General features: G+C 38.5%; 1 protein-coding gene across 8 annotated transcripts; it reads right to left on the bottom strand.

Moving 5' to 3' along the window:
- Positions 1-19,191: 19,191 nt before the first annotated feature.
- tmem107l (transmembrane protein 107 like) lies at positions 19,192-23,648 on the bottom strand. 8 transcript variants are annotated; one of them, XM_079478120.1, is made up of 8 exons: positions 23,510-23,570; positions 23,270-23,329; positions 21,730-21,821; positions 21,588-21,655; positions 21,366-21,466; positions 21,135-21,231; positions 20,764-20,874; positions 19,245-20,650 (listed from the first exon to the last, which is right to left on the bottom strand). In XM_079478120.1, the coding sequence occupies exons 3-7, from the start codon at positions 21,814-21,816 to the stop codon at positions 20,805-20,807; spliced, it is 423 nt and encodes a 140-aa protein (XP_079334246.1). In that variant the 5' UTR covers positions 21,817-21,821; positions 23,270-23,329; positions 23,510-23,570; the 3' UTR covers positions 19,245-20,650; positions 20,764-20,804. The 8 variants fall into 8 exon arrangements, with proteins under 8 accessions (XP_079334243.1, XP_079334241.1, XP_079334246.1 ...); XM_079478122.1 differs by lacking the exon at positions 23,270-23,329 and adding an exon at positions 21,910-21,972 and having other exon boundaries at positions 19,269-20,650; XM_079478118.1 differs by having other exon boundaries at positions 19,245-20,874.
- Positions 23,649-24,109: the final 461 nt, after the last annotated feature.

Genomic DNA, 24,109 nt, shown 5'->3' with positions numbered 1-24,109 from the left:
AGCTGGCAAATAGACAATTACAAAATTCAGTTTATAAAGGGTTATACTTGCACAACAAAATGGCCCAACAACGTCACACAAAGCCAATGAAACACCTGATAGTTATGCCAAAAGCTCACTTTAACGTGTCAGAATCTTTTATCCAATGTTCCCGCTCAGATTTTCTTTTAGGTGAAATCTGGCCATATAGGTTTGTCCAATGCCCAAAAACGTGATGTGCCACAGTGTATTGATCCCTCAGTATATCATTTATATTATTTATTTGTGGTCATACACAGAACACCCAGGAAAGATCCAGTTCTGTTGTTGCTCTGGTGGGCCTGGGGAAATTCCACAGAAAGAACTGGAGGGAAAAGATAAAAAATATTAAAGATAATTTGAAAAATAAAGAGACTACACCATGCAATTTAATAGATATACTCGGTGTTATATGGGAAATGAATTTACTGTCCATGTGAAAAAATCTGAATATGCTGTTCAGACTCTAGCAAGACTTATTTTTTTCCACATCCATATAGGGGAAAATTATACTTGTAAATAACATCTTGGTTTTACTACATCAACTGTACTTACACCAAAACCATAGGAATCACAAATTTACAGTTGTCTCGCTACACAGTTTAACCATATTAGTTTAACTATTACAAAATGTGAAAAAATGGTTTTATGATTTTTTCACAACTATGAAAAAATAGTTTTTTTTCACATGCATCCACAAATTCTGTTGTTTTAACATAACTTAAAAAATATATTTTCCAGCAGTGGCCGACCTAAAGACCCCTAAATGCAATATGAAACCAAAAGAGTTTTTGTTTGAAAATGATTTGAAGTGTTTTTACGAATGCATACAAACACAAAACAAACAAATAGGCCTAATTGAATGCATTACAAACACGTTCACGTCATGACACCCGTGAAAGTGACACGAGAACGCAACTTTAAGTTCACAAAAATGCGAAAGAAACACTCACCCTCACTTTACTAGGAAACCGTTTGCCTGGAAATAAAATCTCCCTCGGATGTCTATCCTCACATTTGCGGACAAATTAAAGGTGGGTGTATTTCAAGAGCATCGAGAGTACGTGAAACTCCTTTGTCCCTCCAACGAAAATATCGCTTTTCAACGTTTTAAGCAAACAAATAAGGTAAGTTAACTTCATCAAGTTGCGTCATCACTTCTTCTCTCGTTCTTTCCACGGACCGTGATGTAGGCTACTAGGCTGCGCGTGAATAAGAAACTTTTTTTTCGCCTTTTTCGTGCTCAGTTTTGTCGAGAGAAATGATAATACCTAGACAGGCAACAACGCTGGACTTGTGACTCCGGCACCTGTGAGATTTTCACACTACACAAACACCATCCCCTCATTCTTGCATCCGGTCGACTCCTCCCTCCCTCTCCATCCACTCTCATCCACACTGGCTCCGTCTCAAACCCTCAGCGTTGCCTACCTAGAAAGCGTCGTCTACCCCTCCACGGCAACGTACTTGGTTTAGAAACACAGCCGGAGTGTTTTAGCAACGTTAAATATCATATTGCTTGGCAAAGTGTGGTAAATGTTAATCATTTATCATATCAGCAGCCCGTGTGGATGAATGCTTTTAGCAATAAGCCATTTTATTAACCGAAAAATGTTGTGGACGGCATAGAAAAATGAGTATGTGAAGAATAACTATCTGTTTTGGTTATCTGTGACTTTTCGAGCCCATTGTGTGTGTGTGGCTCGGTTTGTCTGGCTTTCAGAGATCATTAGTGAAGGACACTGAGACTATTGTACATGCTCTCTCTCTCTCTCTCTCTCTCTCTCTCTCTCTCCCTCTCTCTCTCTCTCTCTCTCTCCCTCTCTCTCTCTCTTTATCTATCTTGACACTCTCCCTCCATATTTGATCCTGAGAATTATTCTCACTCAGAAATGTTTAAATACATATCAGCAATGATCCATAATGACCTTTTATAGATTACAGCATATACCGAATTAGTGAATAACACAAAAAAGGCTTAGAAAAGTATGATCAAAACGTCATGAAATGTTCAAAACTGGCTTGTGTCCCCAACCATGAATGATTATGTGGTGTGCATCATAGAAAGGAAGTTTCGCAAAGTATCTTGCACTCAGTTTGAAGGCTAATGCTGTAGTTTAAATATTGGGTCTGCCAGTGGATCCATTGAGAATTCAGTGTAACTCATCCCGTCTTCCTCCCTGTCAGGCTTAAACACACATCTGCATTTTTAAAGTTTAATGGTGGAGGTGGTAGTGGGGGAATACATATTGACAGATTTTTTCATCAGCCGTCGCTCTCCACATCTCCTTTTACTCTGACCAGGGTAATAAGGGAAGAACAAAAGGGAAAAGTGTGTAAGGTGCTCATTTAAAAATGAACCGAGGTGTGTGTGTTACAGGGTTGACTTAAACATTGTCACTTCCACTTTGTATGTCCATTCCATTGCAAACACACACATACACCCATTGTGAGCAAAGCTGTGCTGTGTGTGTAATCATCGCCAAGAGTCATAGGCAATATACTGAGAATTGGATTTTTAGCGGCTGTTAAAATATTACTGAGATGATTAATATTGAAAACTGCACATGTCTGCAAGCTGTCTGTCTGTTTTTCTATCTACCTTTTAAATTTCGCTTAAACCATTCTATCCATCTCTTTCTCCTATTCTGTCTTGTACCCACTGCTTTTTACTTAAATTAACAATAGCAGACAATGTCTGACATTTCAGTCTATATTAAGTTTATGGAACCTTTCTGGTGTCAACACATGGAATAAGTAATGTTGTGCCTGACTCATGCACACCTTTGTTCTGCGACTGGTGATGACTCAAGCTAACTGTCGATGAAAATGTTTCATATTGTGTGTCTATAGAACTATTTTTGGCTCTCGGCGCCTTTTACTGGACAAAATAAATGTTTGCTTTTAAGCAAAACGTGGGAAATGAAAGTATTGTGTATGTGTCACAAAATACAGGTGGTTTGGGAAATATCACTATCACGGAGGGGGCAGATACATTAAGGTCCTCCTAAAAAGTCTTGGATTGAGTACAGCACACAGTAAGTCACCAGTCTTCCATGGCTTGGCTTTGTTAAAATATAATACATTTTTAGAAAGAAATACTGTATGCTCAGAATGGAGTACTAGCTTTCTACTTACTGAATACCGTGCAATATACATAAGAGTGAAATAAAGAATAACGCAATAATAAACTATTCTTTTTTTTGTCACATAACCTAAGAACTAGGCATCTGGTTATCCTCTTTGATTGTTTTAATACAATAACTTTAATAAGTACGTTTTGTAGAAGAGGTTATACTTTTCGTTGCCCAATTAAATCATATTTCAAAAAGTAAAAATAGTTTGCATAAAAAGATTTATACTCTGCACAGTAGTAATATGTTAACATGCTTTTCCAAACAAAAGCCATAATCTGTGTTTTCAGTATATGCTTGTTTGCACTATCAAATGCTTCATTCATGGAAAATAACATAAAAACAAAACCATACGCTCACTAATCATTACCAGACAGCAGATCCCGTGAGAGCCACTGCGACACTTATTGAAACATGGATTGTGGTCATAGATCTGCTTATGTCACCGAACAGGTCCGAGGAATGATTTACAAGCCATTATTTATGGAAAATTTTGGATAATGAGATAACCGCTGTGCGGTAAAAAGAAATTAGGACATGAATTAACACTCGGTTAGACAGGAAATATTGACAGTCTCAGAATTGGTGAAAAGAGAGGTGACCTGACCTCTGCCCTATAGAGGAAATAATAGATCCAGTTCTAAAATATAACAGCCTGCCTGTAAGGGCTATGGTGTTGGAAAAAATTAATAATGCATTGGCAAGTGCTGAAACAAAGGTCCTTAAGACTTTTGCTAAGAAGTTAGGTTGAATATGTGGGGAAAGGGATTTGCTTTGCCATTTAAACAGTACACTGTATGTGAATGTAATAAAAACATGCTTGTTTATGTCACGAAGAGTTTGCTTTGTGTATGCAAGTGTAAAAAGCACACTGAGAGAGTCCATTGTTCACATGCCAATTTAAGAAATGATACAAAGTGTTTTCTGTGACTTGAAATGCTTCCATCATTTTATCATGAAGAATCACCACTAGCTCAGTACTAAACATAATTAACATCAGATGCCATAAATATTTATTTGGGGAGTTTTGTGAATAAGATGCGATCTAAAAATCTACATTTTTATAGGACAGAGGTGCACATGTGTGTCCAAAACGATAAATGGAACCTAAATAAAATAAATTGCTCATAGTGCAATGCTATTTCAGCGCATTTAGTGGGTGCATGCAAAGATGCTTGTGAACTCATCCTGGTTGTTTTGTGTGAAGGCAAGAGGGAAAAGTAAGGAAAGGTTAGGTGTGTATGTTGATGTGAGCGAAGAGGAAATGTTGTATAGGGAGGTGAGCCTGTATAGGTATGTGTGTGTTTCTGTTGTGCTGTTTCATTAGACTCTGATCATGGTGCCTGATGCAGAGTGACAGTGTGCAGATTGAGTTGCACAGCAACTCTAATTCTCTCCATTAATAAGCATCGTTCCACACTGCCGTCCCGGACCACATTTATTAATCACAATTTGTCATCTGCCTTGCGCTCCACCCCTATTCTGTCTTGCTTACCCCCCTCCCTCTCTCGCTCTGTCCACTTATCCCTTGCTTTCGCACTCTCAAACAGAGGGACATGGTCAAGCATGCTGAAAGTCTGCAGCGGCACGACTTAAGTCCACATTCATCCTCTTAGAGGATTCGATGATTAATCCAAAATGTTTCACTCAAATGTTCTATAACAAAGGAAGGAACTATAGCTCAAAGGAACTATAACAACAAGCAACGCTTGTTATTTATTTGCAAAAGTCATCATTTCAATCAATAGTCTAAAGGTAAATTATATTGATCTAAATACATCTAAAGGATCTATACATTTTCATTTTTTGAAATTACTTTAATATCACTATAAATAAGAGCACATTTCTAGTAAAAAATATCTAAACAATCTTTAAAACAAGACAAATGTATTTGTTATTTAATGCATACGCAAGACTTGTTTTGATAACATACATTTTGAATTCCATTTTTTATTCTATTGGCATTTTATTTTATTTTACCCTATTGAAATTTACTTTTAAAATAATAAAGATGATTTGTCTATTTGGTAAAAATGATCAGAATTCCAGACATTTTCTTACACAATTGTGCTTCATAAAATGCAAGTTGTTTAGACATTTTTACGGCAAAACAAGGCAAATGTGAAGATTTGCCGAAAATCAGAAAACGGAACAAAACTGCTTTGCTGTCACTATGGTACTCTTAAAGGGATAGTTCAGCCAAAAATGATGTCATGAATTACTCACCCTCAAGTTGCTCCAAACCTGTAGGCTATAAATTGCTTTATTTGGTTAAACACGCAGAAATTAAAGATATTTAGAAGAGCAGGGGAAATAAATCTAGTTTCTACCCAGAAATCTAATTTGCGAAAATTCTTCCATTAGCTTTCTTTGTGTTAATAGAACAAAGACATTTAAACAGGTTTGGAACAACCTGACAGTGAATAACTCATGACAGAATTTTATTTTATAAACCTGTTGTGTACTTTCTGAAGGATCGGTTAAATTGAAGAAAAATGAAATATTTTACTTGTACTACGTGTTACCTTACCCTCAGCCTTCTTATCTCACCCACACACTACATCACCTGAACTACACATAACAAGCATCTAACTTATTTTACACCCTGTATATCTTGCCAATCGGTTTTATTGGCTTAGAGAATTATCCAATTGGACTTGGTCTCATTATCCTGACACTCTGGATTCGAACACTTGTCTCTAAGGTAATCTATCCATACATGGGCAAATATCTGTCAGGCTGCATAAAGCCAACCGTGAGGAAGTAGTAAAATATCAGCTATATCTACATATAAACCTGACATAAACATATATGCACCCTATTAAAAAACATTTACCCGGTGTGGCAGGACCAACAAATTACTTGCAATTTATGTATGCAGATGAACATGTATTACCAGAACGATCATTATTAAAGGCGGTTATTTGCATGTTTAATAGCTATTCACAATGTTACGGCCTACGTTGTGTCAGATCCGAATGAAAGATGCCTTTAAATGATTTTTGGCGCTGATCTCAGGAGGCGGTTCTCATTGGCAGGCTCCATGCACCGCGTAAGTCAGACAAGGCTGCTGTCATTACAATGCCCCGCCCTCCATCTCTCCATAGAGACCCTTCGATGTTTTTCTTAAGCAGCGCAAGTGTTCGGAGGGGGAATCCAAGCCGATTTTCATGTGCAAATGTCAGTCACTCAGCTCCCAGCAATCACAGCCTCGACTCCTCCCGAGGCCCCACGCGAGACGACGGCTGAATAATTTAGCAGCCCGGTGTCACTGTGCTCAGGGGTCACAACCTTCTAAAGTGATGACAGAGAGCGCTCCCCAAGTCCCACCCATTCACTTCCATTACCACTTTTTACCGTCCCTGATTCCAGACAGACAAACCCCAAAGCCTCACGGGGGATGGAAATCAGCCGCACAGTCCAAACATTGTCATAACACATAAAAAAAAAATACACAACAACATTTTCACAAAGAGTCTCCCTGGAGGCCAACGCATATCTGTCCGCTAGTTCACCCGCACACACACACATATAAACAAACTATAGTTGGACAGAGAGACAGGTTCACTCGTTTGAAGAACAAAAGGAGATTTATTGAAAAACTACACATTTGTACCAGGGTGGGTTTAGCTGCATGGTTTGAGAGGAAGCATAGAATGTGTATAGAGAAACTGAGAAAGAGAGAGAGAGAGAGAGAGAGAGAGAGAGAGAGAGAGAGAGAGCAGACGAATGGAAGGATTGATTTCTTTAGTACGGCAGACACATTCTACATTTCTATCAGTCACAAAGAGACATTGTGTCATTCTGCGTGAGGACTCATCTTTCTTCCCAGCTCCAGATGTGACACGAACATGACAAGGCCTGGTCTGTGGGTGACACACACGCGCATGCACGCACACACAAACATGCGCACACACACATGCGCACACGCGCACAAGTACACTCAGACAAAATTCTTCCTCTATGATCGTAAGACCTGACAAAACTTCAATATATTATATTGATTATGACAGAAATAAAAATCACCTTTATTTTGGTCAATATTGAGATCATGATTACGCATATTTAACATGATCACTAAGTTTAAAACCACATGAAAAAACAAATAAAATAATAATTCAAATGAAAGGCAAAATAAAATTTGTAGCACAATAATGGTTTCACCTTGATTATTTGGTTTTGTGATAGTTGCAAGCCAAAATGATACGATATTACAATTAACTGCACAGCCCTACTATTTGTATAATATATTTCTTAACAGTACACAAATAAAGGTGCTTTAAAGTTTCTTTACAACGATGCCACAGAAGAAAAAATTGGGTTCCACAAAGAACCATTCAGTCAAAAGGTTCCTCAAAGAAATATAGCTTCAGCGCAGGTTCTGCCGGGAAGACTCAATCTCGCATCATCTACTTCCAATCAACACCTAACCAATCACCTTCCAACATGGAACATAAAAGATCGCCACCTACCCCTTTCTATGTCCGCAGTCGAAGATACAGTGATTCGTCCCCATCCTCCCCACCACCACCAGAAGGGCCATGTCCATATAACCCCAGGGGGGTTGGCTTCTCAAGGCGGGAAGTGGAGGACTTCTTGGCCCTCTGGATGTAAACCACGGACAGGACCTACTCCAAAGAAACTCAATATCCATATTTACTATAACCGTATATTCTGTTTATCAGCTGTTAAATAAATGTTCAATACTCAACATTTTGCCTCCCGAGTCTTTCTGGTAGAACCATCTCTTTCTTACTTGTTTACCATCTGAAGATGTTAAACGTTTTTTATGGAACAAAATCGTTCTTCTATGGTATCGAAGAACCTTTTGAAGCACCTTTTTTAAGAGTGAGAAAATCTAAGTGTGTAAAATAAAACACACCTGAACATCACAGTGAAATTTCACAATATTGTAGCACTTTGTGCATATCTGTCTGATTTATATTTTTCATTGACCCCTTTTTTCATTTTTCACACTTTGTCTTATCTATTCAAATTAGACTTTTAACTTGAATAAATACAGTACATATTACCAATTTTCATGATCCCGTAAAGTGTCTCTAAATCAGTTATTTTGGGCTGTACACTGTAAATCTATGTGTGGAGATGTATGATAGTTATTTACTTAAACACTTGAAATGTCTGTTTGCTTATCAGTTTTTGAGCATAATTGTGCACATTACATCCATGCAGTCCACCAGAATGGTTTGTGTGTCTGGGTGAATATTTGTTATTTGTGTATTCAAACAAACACGCTGGAGTATGTTTTGTTAGCTGTGCTCGGGGGTGTTCCCATGGAGATATCAATAATGCGAGGCCTCATTAGAACTCTTTCCTGTAAATGCATGAGCATCGTGTATCAGGCAGAAAAATCCTTTCCTTAGTTTCACACCAATAACCTCAAGACTTCAGCTTCTCGGTCACCCTGCAGTTTTAACACCTGGTGTTTGTGTGAATTCCCATTGAAAAAAGATTGCATTGCTAAACATGAAATAAACACAGGACACCCAACAGAACCTTTTTAAATAGACAACAAAACATTGAACTGAAGTGATTTTCACCCAAAATAAACGTTACATAATTTGTCCCTCCAAGTTCAACACACAAATGATGTAAATGCCACAGAATTTCGGCCAATCAGAAGTATTTTTTATGATCATTGTTTATGTTTAAGCTTTCCTGTGGCTCAGTGGTTAGAGCGTGGCGCTAGTGACGCGTCATGGGTCGATCCCAGGGGATTGCACATACATAGTCAGAAACAAATGTAGTGCAATGCAATGTAAGTCGCTTTGGATAAAAGCGTCTGCTAAATGCATAAATGTAAATGTTTAATGTAGATGTATGCGTAGCAGAATTTTAGATCAATGAGATTACAGGGGGCAGAGCTAGAGCTACCAAGGGTGATGCCACAGAAATACAGTATGCCATAAAAACTTAGTTAAAGATTCAACTTTTACAACTAGATTAAAACATTTAACATGAGTTTTTATAGCTTGTTGCTTTATCGTGTTGTGCTAGTGAAAAAGAAAAAAATAGACTAAGCGCTGGAGTTTATGAATGAGTTGAGTTTTGACCTCTCCACGCTGATATCTGGATAAAGAGAAGAAGGCAAAGGAAGGTGAAGGAGACATGAGCGATCTTTTTAAATTACGGAGAGCGATTATTTGGTGACTTATGGTTGCTTGCTGTCAGGGATTTCAGGATAAATTGAGGCAAACAAGAATTACACTTTCTCCCTTACCCATCATCCATCTACCCCCTCCCCTCCTTCTCTGCTCTTGCAAAGTTATGTGATTCACTAGCTTGTGATTCACTTTTAATTCATGACCCGATAGCAGCAGCATGAATATCTACGTGTATTTATCTGTTGATTTGTTTGAGTTTGCTTGTCTGTACTGACCTCTTATTTTTAGAGATTTAGGTGAAGCACATCAACCATCATTCTTATCATATAATAATCCTATTTACTCTAGGAAGAAATATTTTAAGCAGTTGCACATTTGACGAAGCATGCACATTTTTGTAGAATATGACATAGCCCGACAGAAAAAAAGATGGCAAAATGATTAGCGCAGCAGATGTAAAACATTTGTTGAATGATACAGATAATGGATTAGTTCATTAGTCTTAAAAAATGGTTTAGGGAAGGTGGATCACTTCGGTCTAATTAACATTCTTTGTTGCATAATATTTCTAATTCAGTAATCTGGCATCAGGATGGTGCTTGGTTTTGTGTAAATGGTGTTTGAATTATTCATCCCGTGCCGTCAGTATGAGAATGGTTGAGAGATGGGATGGCTAAGGCCTCAGGCCATGAATAATTGATCAAATCTGATTAAAGTTTGCCATTGATTAGTCCTTACCTCCGAGTTGATAAAAAGACACACCTGTGTTTGCTTTGCGTTTGCTTTAGCGCACCTCTTCGCATTTCCATCACCTCTGGAAATACGATGAAGCATATTTTTAAAGCAGAGCATTTTGTGTCAGTTTTGATTATGGCAAAGCATGACATTTTCTGCTATAACAAAATGGCTTGTTTCTCCAGCAAATTGCCGAGATTGACACTGCAACGTTACCCTCTTTCCACTTTTTGACCTGATCAGTAAAATGTTAAGGGTAAAGTGTGTCATTATCGTACCACCCGCGTCACCAAACTGAATTGGATTATTAAATAAGCAAACATTTGTCAGGCAACCTCTGAATAACTTGTAAAAAAAAATATTTTATGAGAAGGTATCTATAACATAAAAATGACACACATCACCTTTAAACAAAACCTACTCTGCTGATAGAACGATAGATACCATCACAGAAAATCTAAGGGTTTCCATTAAAATACCATTATAAAATTCAATTGTGTAGTGTTTTTTGGGCATTATTCCAAATAGGATTATTCTGCCAGGAAACGCCCCACATAGTTTTGAGTGAACTATCCCTTTAAAACCAACAATACCCATAATAACAAGCAAATCCATTCCATTTTCTATTGTGTTTTGGGCAGGGTTCTATTTTTTTTCAGCAAGGATAGTTACAAATCCTAAATGAGTTTTCAACTAAGGACCATATGAATTTTATCACTGATAATACTTGCTATACAAATCGAATAAGGCAGGTACGTAGTTCCCGCTGGTTAACTCCAGCTGGTTCTCACACTGTCACTAACCTGTCAGCTCACCCTAAAATAGTGGCCTGGATGCAAATAGGAGCCAAACGCTAAGTGACACGCTGATGGATAACCGCGTTAATTCGTAGCAATAACTGTCACTTACACTGGAACATTTAGCCACCCCCTGTTCCACCCAATGTTTCACTGTCTCTCATTGGACTCTGCTGTGAGATCACCCCTATCCGCTTGTAACCTTCAAAGCCCAACTAAGGATGGCACTTTGATCTGTCTTCTGGAGCTTAGGAATGAAATGCATGACAGAGAGGCGGTGGACGAGCAAGAGAACGAGGGAGGCAGTGAGAGTGACAGGTAATGACAGTGGCTACACGCACTGACCTTTAGAGCGATCACAGAACCATGACGGCGAAGCTGAAGGTGAAAGAAAGAGGAGGGAATTCGGGGTGGCCAGAAGTTTGGGGACGAGCTGTGGGAGCGATCGGTTGGGGTGATGGTATATTGTGGGATGTCGGGGATGTGGTTGCCGGTGGAGTTATGGATAAGTTTGTTTTTGACAGTGTGGAAACATAAGCTCGGATCCCAAATCTAGTGAACGGTCTAGATAGTAGGCAGCATAGTTATGACTCTCGTTTGCAAACGCAATCCCCGATTGGACTGGAAAAAGATGAAACTGAAAAAGAAAACAGCAGTTGAGTTGATGTATATTACACACTCTCATCATTTTCAACTATTCAATAATTTGTGTAGACACTTTGTTTACATAAATGTCTTTGTTCTGATGAACACAGAGAAAGAAATTTGAAAGAAAGCTTTTAACCATACAAATCTTGCCCCTCATTGATTCCCATAGTAGGAAAAATTACTTTTCCCCTAATCTTTTATTTTGTTCTGTTGAACACAAAAGAAGACATTTTGAAGAATGTAGGACAGCCAACAGTTCTGGGGCTCTCCTGTAGGCTTTCCTGTAGCTCAGTGTTTAGAGCATGGTGCTAGCAACGCAAAGGTCAGGGTTTCGATCCCAGGGGATTGCACATACTTGGAAACAATGTATAGTATAACACAATGTAAGTTGCTTTGGATAAAAGCGTCTGCCAAAAGCAGAAATTGTAGTCAATGTGGGGCTGAATTTGTCTGGTTACAAGCATTCTTCCAAATATCTTTCTCCGTGCTCATCAGAACAATGAAATGTACAACTCGAAGGTGAGTAAATGATGACAGAATTTTCATTTTTGGGTGAAGGATCTCTTTAACATCTTAAAAGCACATGATCATTGCTGTCATGGGGACAGTCGGGGTGGAAGAGTGTATTCAGTCACAAACAAGAAACAGGTTCACAGGTAAAAGTGAGAAAAGACGAAGATACAAAAGCAAAAAGCAAGAGAGATGCAGGAAAGGAGACGGCTTGTCCAGCTGAAGTCCCCGATGAGGGTTTAAGTCGCTTGGCCTGCTGTCATTTCTGACAGCCTCAAGCAAACACGCCCTCCCTTCCCCTTATCCCCTTCGTAAATCCCACCACCCCACTGCTCTCCCGCTTGGCCCAGACCTCAACAGCAGCCCAGTTGTCTGACCGAGCCCATAGAGGCTTCGCAGGAGGACGGCAAGAATACTAAAAGAGCCAGCATAGATTTTCTGCTGAAATGAGGGGGGTTGGGATGAGGGGAGATTGAGCTTGGCTACCCACATCAAACTCTCCTCTTCTTTTAGCTCTCCTTCTTCCTCCGCCTGCGCTCTAGAGGGACCCTCTGTTTGTCAGCCAACCAGTCGAGCGTCTCCCCTTAACCCCCTCTTCTCTTTCCTTCTTTCTCTTTCTCTCTGTATCTCAGCTTTAATCTGCCTTCACTCTTGTAACGGTTATTAGAGGAAACAGCCTGTTGATAAAGGCAGTAAAGGAGAGGGAGTGATAGGAGCTGCTTTGAGAGACGTGATGGAAGCTAAAGGCTCCTTAACAGACTGGGCAGCTTTACTTCTTTGCTGTGTAAAGTAGAAACAGAAACGGGCAAAACTAATTGCACCAAAGAGATGTTCCTAATAAGACAGACAAAGAGTGCGCAGAATTCCAATGAGATGGGTGATAGAGAGCGTGTTAGAAATGAGCAAGGGGAGAAGAAAATAAATAGAAGGGCTGTGATTTGGAGGATAATAGATACGCCAGCTATGCTGGGGTACATTAGAGGAGTACTAGAAAAAGAGCATGTCAACATAAAACCAGTACAATGTACATCGGTAATGTGCTGTCTTTCCATGTGAAACTGTACAATAAGAAAAAATTGCAGGAGGGGATTTAATCCATCAGAAAATAATTGATAGGATTGTGAAAAGTGGGCGGTACACTCCAGAATTGAATAAGGTGGTCGGAAGGGATGATTTGAAATTTAGGAAGTCAGCCAGAAAGGAAAGAAAATAAAGTAAATATAAACGGATTCAAAATAAAACAAAGAACATGTGTTAAAAAATATAGAAAATATAGAAAAATAAGAATACTTTCACATGGGTGTGAATTTCTCTTCATGGATCAAATGAGTGTTGTGCACCTGTAGCACCTCTCTTCTCTTGCTCGGGCGTAAATGTGAATACCAATGCATCGATACATACACATGCGTAGTGAATTATGGATCTGCACGGCTCTAAGGTAATGCTTCAATGCCACTCCTCATTTATCTCTGATCAATGTAATACCTGCTGGGAATCAACCCTTTCTGGTTTGTTTTGAGCATTCTGAAGTTTAAAGATTTACTGCCTTGTGTATAAAGGTAAATGTTTACTATGCATATTAAAAAGTTGGAGCGTTCATCCAACATTCATCGCAGTCGAAACCAGGCGGATACATGAGTGAGATGCTAAGACCAAAAACACACGCTACACATGAATTTAACCGCATGAGCTACCTGAGCTCGTTCTTGTCCAAAAAGTGTCAAATAGTAGTTTGTACCACAACCCAAACACAGGTTGCACTTTTAGTGTTTCTTCAAGGTGCTGTTTAGACATTATCATAAACTGTCTCTTTCTAAGATGGATTTCTCTTTCAGGTAAACTGCCTGTACGTCCCTGGAAGTAAAGCAAAAGAACAAAATGACCTATGATTCACAGCAGCTAATAAAGAACTACACTGTAAAACTTTGCTGTAGTTTTGCCAATAACTTACTGTAGATTTAATTACTGCTTTAATACTACTATCCTTTTAGTACTGTTTTCAATTACAAATAATCCAAATTAAAACACTTTGACTTTTGAGATTCAAAATGAGCAAGAAGAGAGCATTAGCACAGCAACACTGGAAAAAATTACATTCTTCCCAAGCATTTTTGTCGCATTTTCTAGTAATAATAATTCTAACTTTTTCAATTACGATACATTTACAACCTTAGACATTTACTCTATTTAATTTGAAAAATATATATAATAACTAGGTAAGTTATGCTTAAAACCAAATTGTAAAGTAAATCTACAGTAAATTACTGGAAAACCTGCGAAATTACAGCAAAGTTTTACAGTGTTCTTACAGTTATATACTGTACAAAAGTGTACAAAAAGACCCAGTCTGTATTTGTTATATTACTTTGGATCTGGCTTTCATAAGGAAAACAACATTTTATTATTTGATGAAACACTGTAAGGATTAACTCTTTAACAGTTAATAAATTAGATAACATGAAAAAATTGCAAACAATATTTTAATAGCATTTATAAACTGGTAACATTAAGTAAATGTTTATTTCTAACTATGGTAATGCATTTTTGGTTGTATATCCCTTATATATTATAACAACAGACAACTTCTAAATAAACATTATATTATCAAATGCTGTAAAAAACATGATACCTAATGCATCAGCTAATGTGAACTTATTGTAAAGTTTTTCCTTCAATATTATACATGAATTTCAAAATCCATTGGTATTCTGTCATGGTTTGATAAACCACGGCACCAGCTTACTTGACCCTGTTCCTTGAGGGCAGAAGTATCTTCTGGTTTTTCCTCCGGCAAATCTGCTCACCACTGAGATCAATCAATAATCATTTGGATACCACTCATCTAGCTTCAGCTCCTTTAACACGTAATATTGATGGTTTGGATTGTTCGGGACCTGTGACATCGACGGAGTGGGAGTTTGAAGCAAGTGACGGTTCAAACGGATGAGAAAGATTCAAAGCCTTCACTCCTCACTGCTTTTAAGAACGGGCAGACTTTGATTTTTCTCTCAAGCTTTGTGTTCCAAAAGTTTATATATTCAAATCTGCTCCTGTGGTCCCTCTCCCCACATCAGTCTCAGCATCCATCTGACAGGTAGTGCTGAAACCCCAGGCACCTCATGCCAACCTCCATCTTGCTTCCGTTCCCTTCCTCCGACCCCTCCCATACATCAGGCTCTCTTGCTTTTCCTCCACACTCTCAGAGGCTCCAGGCTCCGTCCAGCTGCCCACCGCTCGCTCCACGCGTGTGTGGGGGGGATTAGAGGCCCGGATCGATTTCTGGAGCTGTTATATGACAAGTCAGGTCTCAGCACTGCCTGTTTACAGCGCATTCGCAGCAAGCCTTCTCACTTTGAGCAATTTCAGACAAATTGTTTGTTGTGAGCGTTTGTACATGTTGGAGTATTTGCTTTGGCTTCCAGGCATGAGTGTGTTTTCTCATTTAAAATCAGCTCTCGGAGGTTTAAGAATATTGCGGTATGTGTCGAATGTGTTATTTTGCCTCTAATTGTGGTCGGTTCTGCGCTGCACCCGTGAGAATACCTATGTGTCTTGGATCATGTTTTTTTTGCACATTTGTGATGCAGGGGGGGGGGGTCTGGTTGGTGGTGGAGTATGTGGGGATTGTGGTAAATGCGTGCCGGCAGATGTGAAACGGAGTGTGAGTGCGTGTATATCTACAACAATAGTGTGCAGCAGGGCTATTTAAGCGAAGGAGGTGTGTCTGGAGGGACCCTAGAGGAAGATTCTAGGCGTCCCCCAACTGTAGCAGGTGGATCAGTGGCTACAGGGTAGCGGGGGGCTCAGCACGATCCAGCCTCAAGCGTGCCGCGCTTACATTCGCTGTACAACCCCCCTCTACCCCATCACAAACATACAGCCTATTGTTTGAAGTACCACAGCAGAGACATCAGCCAGGCCCCGTTGTTAAAGATTAGAAGTGACAATGTAGCTTCCCCCTCTGCCTTTATCAATCAGCCAGTCACTAGATCAGATCTAATTCGAACTGAAATGTGTTGGCTGGAGTGAGTTGTTCACACCAGTCTTGTGGCACAGACACTGTGTTGTAAAAAATAAAGTCTTGGCATACACTGATTGAAGACGTTAATCTTTTAATTTCGCAAGAATTGTTTCATAGTCTCACTTTTCCAGTATTCATAGTTAATAGAGACCCTACAAACATGTCATACAAAAGCAGTGACAGATGGGAATCATTTGAAGAAGACCTTTTGGCATATTCCTCCGCCCATAGCAAAAAAATGTCTGACTAGAATCCAAACCTTCTTCTGTTCGATATAGAGCGTAGCAGTGACCGCCCATCTTTTCAGCAGTCTTGGCTCTGCAAGTTTTTTCCCATTCATATTTCTCATTAAACTATTATTTCATTAAGATCTGTAAATGATGAAATGTAATAAATAAAAGATAAATATAGCATAAAACTGTTAAGAATAAACTAAGTTGATTACAGGAGGAACATATTAAGGTAATTGCAAATTGTTTACATAAACAAAGACAAAAAAAAAATTAAGAATGTAGAGCGAGATGACTAAGACCCTCACAATGCATCCGCCATGTCACCTCTTTATATTTTATTTGTTTTCTACAACTTCTTTGATTGGTTGATTTAGTGGGAATATTGCATTTCTTACTATTAGTATTTTTGTCTTGTTTTCCATACAAATACCTACAAACACTCAAATCATTTACTTGACAAGGAAATATCAATATCAAATTTAAGTAAGTTTATGCTTAGAACAAGCTAAATATGCTGTAAAAAATCCACAAAAAGAAAAGGTATTCATGTTAATTTCAAGATTTTACGGAGCCCTCTGTAAGATATTTTGCCTGTTTTAATATCCAATGTCATTTTGCTTCTGAAAAAGTCTCCATATAAAAAATGAAATGTTCTGTTTCCAGAACCCGACCTATGTTCTCTTAAAACAGCAACGTATCAGGACTAGCTTTTATTTTACACCATTGCAGGGGCTTATGGAACGGCTTCTGTCTTTTGCTTCAAGATCCTACAGAGCAGGATCAGAATAGATAATGCGTTTGGGTGGAGTAAAAAAACAAGCTCTCTCTGCCTCTTAGTGTCCATCATGTGTCGTGGCTGCTCCTGGGTTTCATGTTCTGTCTGACTGAATCTCCTGCTCCAGCAGTTGCTGTTGCTTCTCTGTCCCTCAAAGGTAAAATGCTCCATAGCCTTCTCTTTCAGTCACAATCCAGTTGTGTTCAGACCTACTTTCTCCGGACATCTAACACACCTCTGTTTTGTTGTCTTCACTCATGCTCTCTCTGGGGCTCAGGTGTGGTTGAGTGACGTCTGGGTCAAAGATGTCCAAAAGGTGTTCGGACAAGATGCAGAGACCTGAACCGAGGAGCCCTTAGCTTTTTTTATGGATGAAATGTAAAAAGATTTTCTCCATCGTCACAAAAAAAACAAGAACAATGGATATACAATGTAACTCTATAATTCTGAACAAAAACCGATCCATATTATATTTTTTCAGAGACTGACTTCCAAAAATTACCCCGCAATTGACATACTATTTTATGAAGTAATATATCTTGATGGTGACAATATCACACACATCTGAAACACCCTTATAATAACTTCTACAAACACTTGCTTTTTAGTATTACTCTCTGGGGGTCCGCTTGCAACAAGAGCCTGACCACTCTCACATAACAATTCACATCCAGCTCACAGCCTTAAATGTGTACACTACACTCTTGGCTCCATTATAAAACTCTGTCAGCTTGCAGACTTGTCCTAAATGTTATGCTGCTTACATTAAAATAGACACATTTTATATCTCAAGCTTGTTTGATTACCATGGGAACCAGCAAATTCGGACCGACCACTAAACCAGAGGCTGATGAAGACAAATGTGCGAACCCAGGTTGGCAGAATTGCTTTCTCCGCGAGTGTGATCGGCTACGCTCGAGAAGGCGGAACCAGGAGTTGTGATTTATCGTTTTGTGTAGTCTCTAGACCACCACTGTCTGCTGCGTCTCCATGCCTTAATTATCCCGACCATGTTTATTAGAATAGTCACACCACCTATAATACATCATCGACCCTGAGGGGAGTGAGACAGGATCTAGCTCTTCTCTGTGTGCTCTTCATATGCACGCTGGGCAGCTATGCTGAATTTCAGACGCCTTAACTAAAGGTTGCTACAAAAAGTAACAGATGTCAATGGTGATGTATTGATGTGTGTACAAAGTTTTAGCCAAAAATGCCAAGGTTGGGGGTTTATCACACGGTAACACATAACAAAATGTACATGAAAGAAACATTGGAGTTAAAGGCCATGCAATATACAAATGAGTGGGAAACTATATTGAATAAATACTAATTCAAGGTAGCATGAAAAAGTTGATCATGCTGGAATGTTTACCTCTAGTACATTATTGACATTTAAGGATAATCCCCTGTACACATATCAATGTTCAGTCAACATTAGAGATACCCAGAGTGAAGACAAACTATAATGCGACATTCATTGATCCTCTCAGATTGACACTGAATATCTGCAACAATGTCAACAATAATACAAAATATCTCAGGGTACATGCTCAGGTTATATTACAGTTGAATTGCAGCACTATAGAGTTAATCATTATATAAGGTGAATTAAGATAAAGTGGGACACTTTTCACACTGAGGTCCTGATCAAAAAGTGACTAGCTGAATGAAGCCATTTCTATTTCTATTTACATGTCTTCAATCCATACATACATGGATATGTATGTGTCTAAATATATGTTTTGGGATGCTGCCATCTAATAAACATGTTCTCCAATTCCAGTAATTCCAATCAAAACCAACATAAAACAATTTTGTTTCCATCTTTGGAAGGGCCTTTTTCTGTTCCAAAATGACTGCATCCTTGTGTCATTGATGGGTTTGGGTGATGAGTGTTTGGCTCAAAGGCGTTCAGCTGGGTTGAGGTCTAGGCGTTATGCATACCAGTCAGGTTCTTCCACTAGACTGAATCAATCATTTCTTTTTTAACCTTGCTTGCTTGATTTTGTCATACTGTAATAGAAAAGGGTCATGCCACAACTGTTGCAATTCTGTAGTATTATATGCTCTAGATTCGTGCTCACAGAAATGACTAAAGTAGTCAAACCTGTTCATTAGAAGGGCCGTTCCAATACTTTCGTCCATTTACTAGAGCCCTCTGCTGTTCATGTTCTGGTAGTGAATAAAGTTTTGTGAATGTGGCAGAAAGATTTAATAGCCAGTAGGATGATCAACAATTTTGTTTATGCAGAAATGTTGTACTTTATTTGAGACTGGCCTAACCTAACCTCTAGCAAGAACTTGCACAAATACAACTTCATAAACATCATCTTTATGCTTAATGCTTTGATTACAATGGGACATTTACATACACATAACAAAATAAAGCAAAACTTCAAAATGCTTCAAAATAGCTGCACCACAACTGTACAAAACAACCACAGTTTTTGACTTCTAGAACTGACTTTGTTGTCTGTGAGTGCCTAGTACAAACACAAATTTGTGTTTCATTATACCTCACCAATATTTTGTGGAAATGCTGCTTGACATCAGTGAAAAGAAGAGGTCAGTGGGGTGCAGAGTATTAATAGCTCCTGAAAGAGATGGCAAAAGGTCTCAGACAGTCACCGGAAGAGCCTTTTTTGTCAAGGTGCACCTTCCATTTAGCCTTAATTATCTTGCCAGAGGTCACTGAAGTTGTGGCTGGCTAGTTGACACTAATTGGCCTAAGGTGAAAAGAGCTTTCACTATGCGACAGAAAGTGGAGGGGTCAGAGAATGAGGCGGGTCAAACAGAGACAAGGGTGAAAATAACGACGAGGTGGAAAGCATGCCGATATGAAATGCAGAAGAAATAGGGCTGTGTACACACAGAGAGTGGAGCTCATTTAAGATGGGCCAATGCAGCATCTTGGCTAAAGTTGCCTTATCGATTGATATGGTTTATTTAAGTTGGGACAAGTGGTTGGATTATTTAGAGGATATGAGGGAAGTTTCTTGGAAATAGAGACAATAATTGTCTGAGAAAATTAGGATACATGAATACGTGCCACAACAGCAGAAAGGCACCTGTATCCTAAAAAGGCTTTCACTGACAGATGTAATGTATAAGATCAATTCTCTGCATTGGATATACAAAAAAACAAGTATTTACATTTAAAAGTACATTGCAATTAACTGAAACTGTAGTTGGCTTTGAATAAAAAAGGCACATACAAAATTTGGTCATTTGATAATTAAATCAAAAACACAGTTATTTTGCATATCGGAACAGGAACCGGCAATACCTTTTTTTTTTATTTGCTCAAGTCTACTACCTTTAGGAGAATGCTAATGAGAGATGAGTTTTGCAGTTATTTTGGAACAGTGAATAATTTTAGACATTGTCACTGTTTATTTATGTTGTCACACATTTGTTTGTTTCTATTCATCTTTATGAATCCAATCCATCTAAAGCTACGCTTTGTTCACCACGTACAGTGTCACTGACAGACTCATCACTCCTCTGAGGGACTTACTTCTCCTAGCAGTTCTACAGCATGTCAGTGAACATCTAGATGCAGTGTTATTTAAGGGGAAGAACTAGATCACGTAGGTGTTGGATTCACATGGGTCCTGTTCTTTTTGTATCATATAAAACCTAAACAGTGCCCTGCAAACATATGGGCAACATATGACAACATTTATGGTTAAATACATAAAAGCAAAAAATGCTGCGCCATTGTTTTTGGTTTTATATTTTACCCATGGAAGGACAATATTCACCTTCCCCACACCAAATCCAGAGAAGGAGAGGACAGAAACACTCACAGAGGCTTTCTCTTAAATCCACATACTAAAATGAAAAGGATAATTTCATAAAGGGCCGGCATCACACTGGAAAGTGGAGAAAGCAAAAGAGAAAACATAATTACGATCTCAATTCTGAGATCAGTATTTCAATTACAACTACTGACATTTACAGTTAAGACAACATTGGCATGCGATTGTACAAATGTCTGATGTACAGAGAGCCGAATCTCACAAATGCCTTCATATGCATTTTTTATTTTTAAGCATATATTTATGATTTATCTTTGCCCCTTCTTACAAAAAAAACTAAAATCAAATTGAATAAAGATTGCAACTTGACTGACCTACAGAATGCAAAGATCCACCAGTAGATGCCACAAGTCCATTGCTCAAACAAGAAAAAGAGAAGAGCCACACATCCACTGGCATGACATCCTATGGCTGCAAAGTCACAGTTAAGAAAAAACTTTTTTTAAATGTTCTCACATTTTAAAAAGTGAACATTTTGATCTGACAAAGTTTTTCTTCCACAACATCTTCTTGTATATATGCTACAGCGCTACATGGAAGGATACACAGAAGAGCTTGATTGTTGTTAAACATAGAGACTCCGGAGAGGAACCCCATCAGTTCTATAGCAAACAGGCCAAGGGTCACAGATAATGCCACCACAAGCCTGCTCACAAATACAATTATTATGAGAATGAGAGACCCACGACCAACATTTACTGTGTATACCACTGGCACTAGGTATAGAATATCAATATTAAAGAATGCAAGTGTTGTGTTTTCCTTACCGTGTGTCCTCTGATATGTATTCTTCATCAGTGTAGTCTAGGGGCAGACAAGCTCTGACGCTGTTGTCCTGTGGAATGGTTTGTAAGCTTACACACGGCTCAATAGCTTATACATTATGATATAAATGCACTGCGTTCTTACCCTTGACCAAAACATGATTATGACAATAACAAGGTGCGCGATTTGAGTTAAAAAACGGGCTGGCACCAGCATGATTTGCACCGGCATTGAAACTAGAGGGAATTAAAAACAAATGTAAACGTTACAAGTTCAAACAACACGGGAGATTTTTAGCTAATGGTCTATGTTGAATTTACTTACCGTTCTGTAATGAGTTAAGCTTTGCTAAAATTGTTCAGTTGTCGAGGTAAATGGCAGCTTTGTCTTAAAATCACCAATGACAAAAGTACAAACTTAAACGAACAAAAACAACCTCGACGCTGTGCGTTTATTTGGAAGTTATCCTCGCATCAGGTTGCTACGACAACACTCTTCTTCTATTCAGTCCGTTGGTTGACAATTAAACAGCTTTATGCCGCCACCTACTGGCGGGAGTCGCTCCGCAACGCAGACGCGAAATTTCCGTTTTTAAAAGGTTATTGCGTTATTACAGTGACTATGAGTTTGTAACTGTGTGCTGTCTGTGTAAATGTTACTTATAGGTGGCACTCTTTAAAAGTCAATCACAATTTATGGCCAATTCACCTTCTTCCATCTCGTTTGCAGCCTTTCCTTAAGTCTTTCTTTTCTCCTCGGTGTATTTACGTTTACAAATATATTGTTATACATAATATTGAAATGCATCCCTTGTACTATTTTCAATATAAATGTTTATAATAGATACATAAAAATGTAAATCTGCAGCTCCATCTACTGGGCAGACCTTTAAGCACTCTCAAAAATGAACTTTTCCTTCCGTGCACCTTCCATCATAGCCGCGGGAAGTGGGGGTGGTGCGGCTGCTGCCCCTGGTTTAGAGCTCTCGCACTGAAACTGAACCAATCAGCTGCGAGTCAATTTACATATAAATGACCCAATTAATTCACAGTGCCGTGTTCCAATGGCTAATCTTTTTATAATGTGTAATCAAATAAAAATACTCATATAAAAATATATATTGCGAATATAAAATCAAATAATGGTTACTATACTAATACAAATACGTTTAGCTGGTTTTCCCTTATACCCACATTTACATTAATCGCTTCAAAACATCATGTACAGTACACTACGTACCAAGGGTGCAAGTCTGATTTGGACATTGATGGGACAAATTGGTATGTATAGCCGTACTGACCGTTTACTTGACTTATTTAAACAACATCATATTTTAACATGACTTCCAAGTAGTTTTATATGAAATAGTTTTCAACTTCTTCGTTGTTGTCACTCTCATTGCTACGCTGTCTATTGTTTTCTACAGTAGGATCAGTTTCCTTAGAAATACACCAGAATATACAATTAGCCACTCAGTATTAACTACTGTACGTTCAACTGCATCTACAGTCTGGCTAAAAACGACTTTTTATATACAGACATATTTATGCCTACATTGTTACAACTACTGCATGTATGACTGAGTGCTAAATAGACCTAATGTGCCATCTTAATATTAATTATAACCTTAATATAATGAACAACAAATAACAATCATGTTTTATAAGCCTATTAACCGAATCACCTGTGACACTGCCTCTGCCTTTCAACCTGAGCTAATGCTTGGCAAGGCTGCTTCTGCCACCTGATCAAATGACACAATTGGTGTTGCATGACATCTGATCAATCCAAACTCCCATTTTAAACATACACTGAGAAACTGTAGATTGTCATGTATTGAAGAAAACACAGTGCCTAAATCAACATTTGACGCAACTTGTCCCGTATTTTTGTCTACAAACTTTTGGTAAGAACGTTTTCTTACCGGTAACAATCACACTCATCGCGTCTTGTTGACACAGCTATGTTTTGGCGCGTTGACAACCAAATCAGCTGCAACCTACGACAAAGTTATCTAGAGAAGGCAAAGCCAATCATAAAGCGACGTTGTTTAGAGAGGCGGGAGGAAAGGCAAAGCCAACCCTACGCAAAGAGAGTTACGGAGGCGGGATTGCAGAGAACGAGAGTTAAACGTTTGAGTAAAACAAATTGCGCAATTGTTACAGAATTCGGTTGTAAAAAAAGTTAAATTACATGATTCCTGGATAAATTAATGTTAAGTAAAATAATTAATACTTAAAACCACAAGACACGTAGGGGCATCATAGGTTATATAAAATGTACATTTATTATTTGATAAAAGTTTTGGTACAGGGACAATTTGGTGATCCCGGGATATTGATGGGGCACGTCCCATCCCTAAGCAAATCGAAGCCCTTGCCACGTACAAAATTATTAACACAACTTTGCACATTTGTATAATTACTTGTACAAATATTTTGTATATTGTACCTACAAATAATTGTAGTCTTACGCAAGTATCGAACGGTGTGTGTTTTATTTTATATATACATGTTCTTTTCTA

Source organism: Barbatula barbatula (assembly GCF_947034865.1).
Source record: "Barbatula barbatula genome assembly, chromosome: 17".
Lineage (NCBI taxonomy): Eukaryota > Metazoa > Chordata > Actinopteri > Cypriniformes > Nemacheilidae > Barbatula > Barbatula barbatula.
Note: the sequence above shows the minus strand (reverse complement) of the source record. Positions and strands in the feature narration are given on the sequence as shown.

Bases quoted from the DNA above. Each gene is read 5' to 3' on its own strand.
- tmem107l (XM_079478115.1), bottom strand. The intron at 21,467-21,587 runs GTAAGGAAAACA...ATTTGTGAGCAG, and splicing joins TACATATCAGAGGACACACG to GCTTGTGGTGGCATTATCTG. The intron at 21,232-21,365 runs GTATCCTTCCAT...GTGACTTTGCAG, and splicing joins CAACAATCAAGCTCTTCTGT to CCATAGGATGTCATGCCAGT.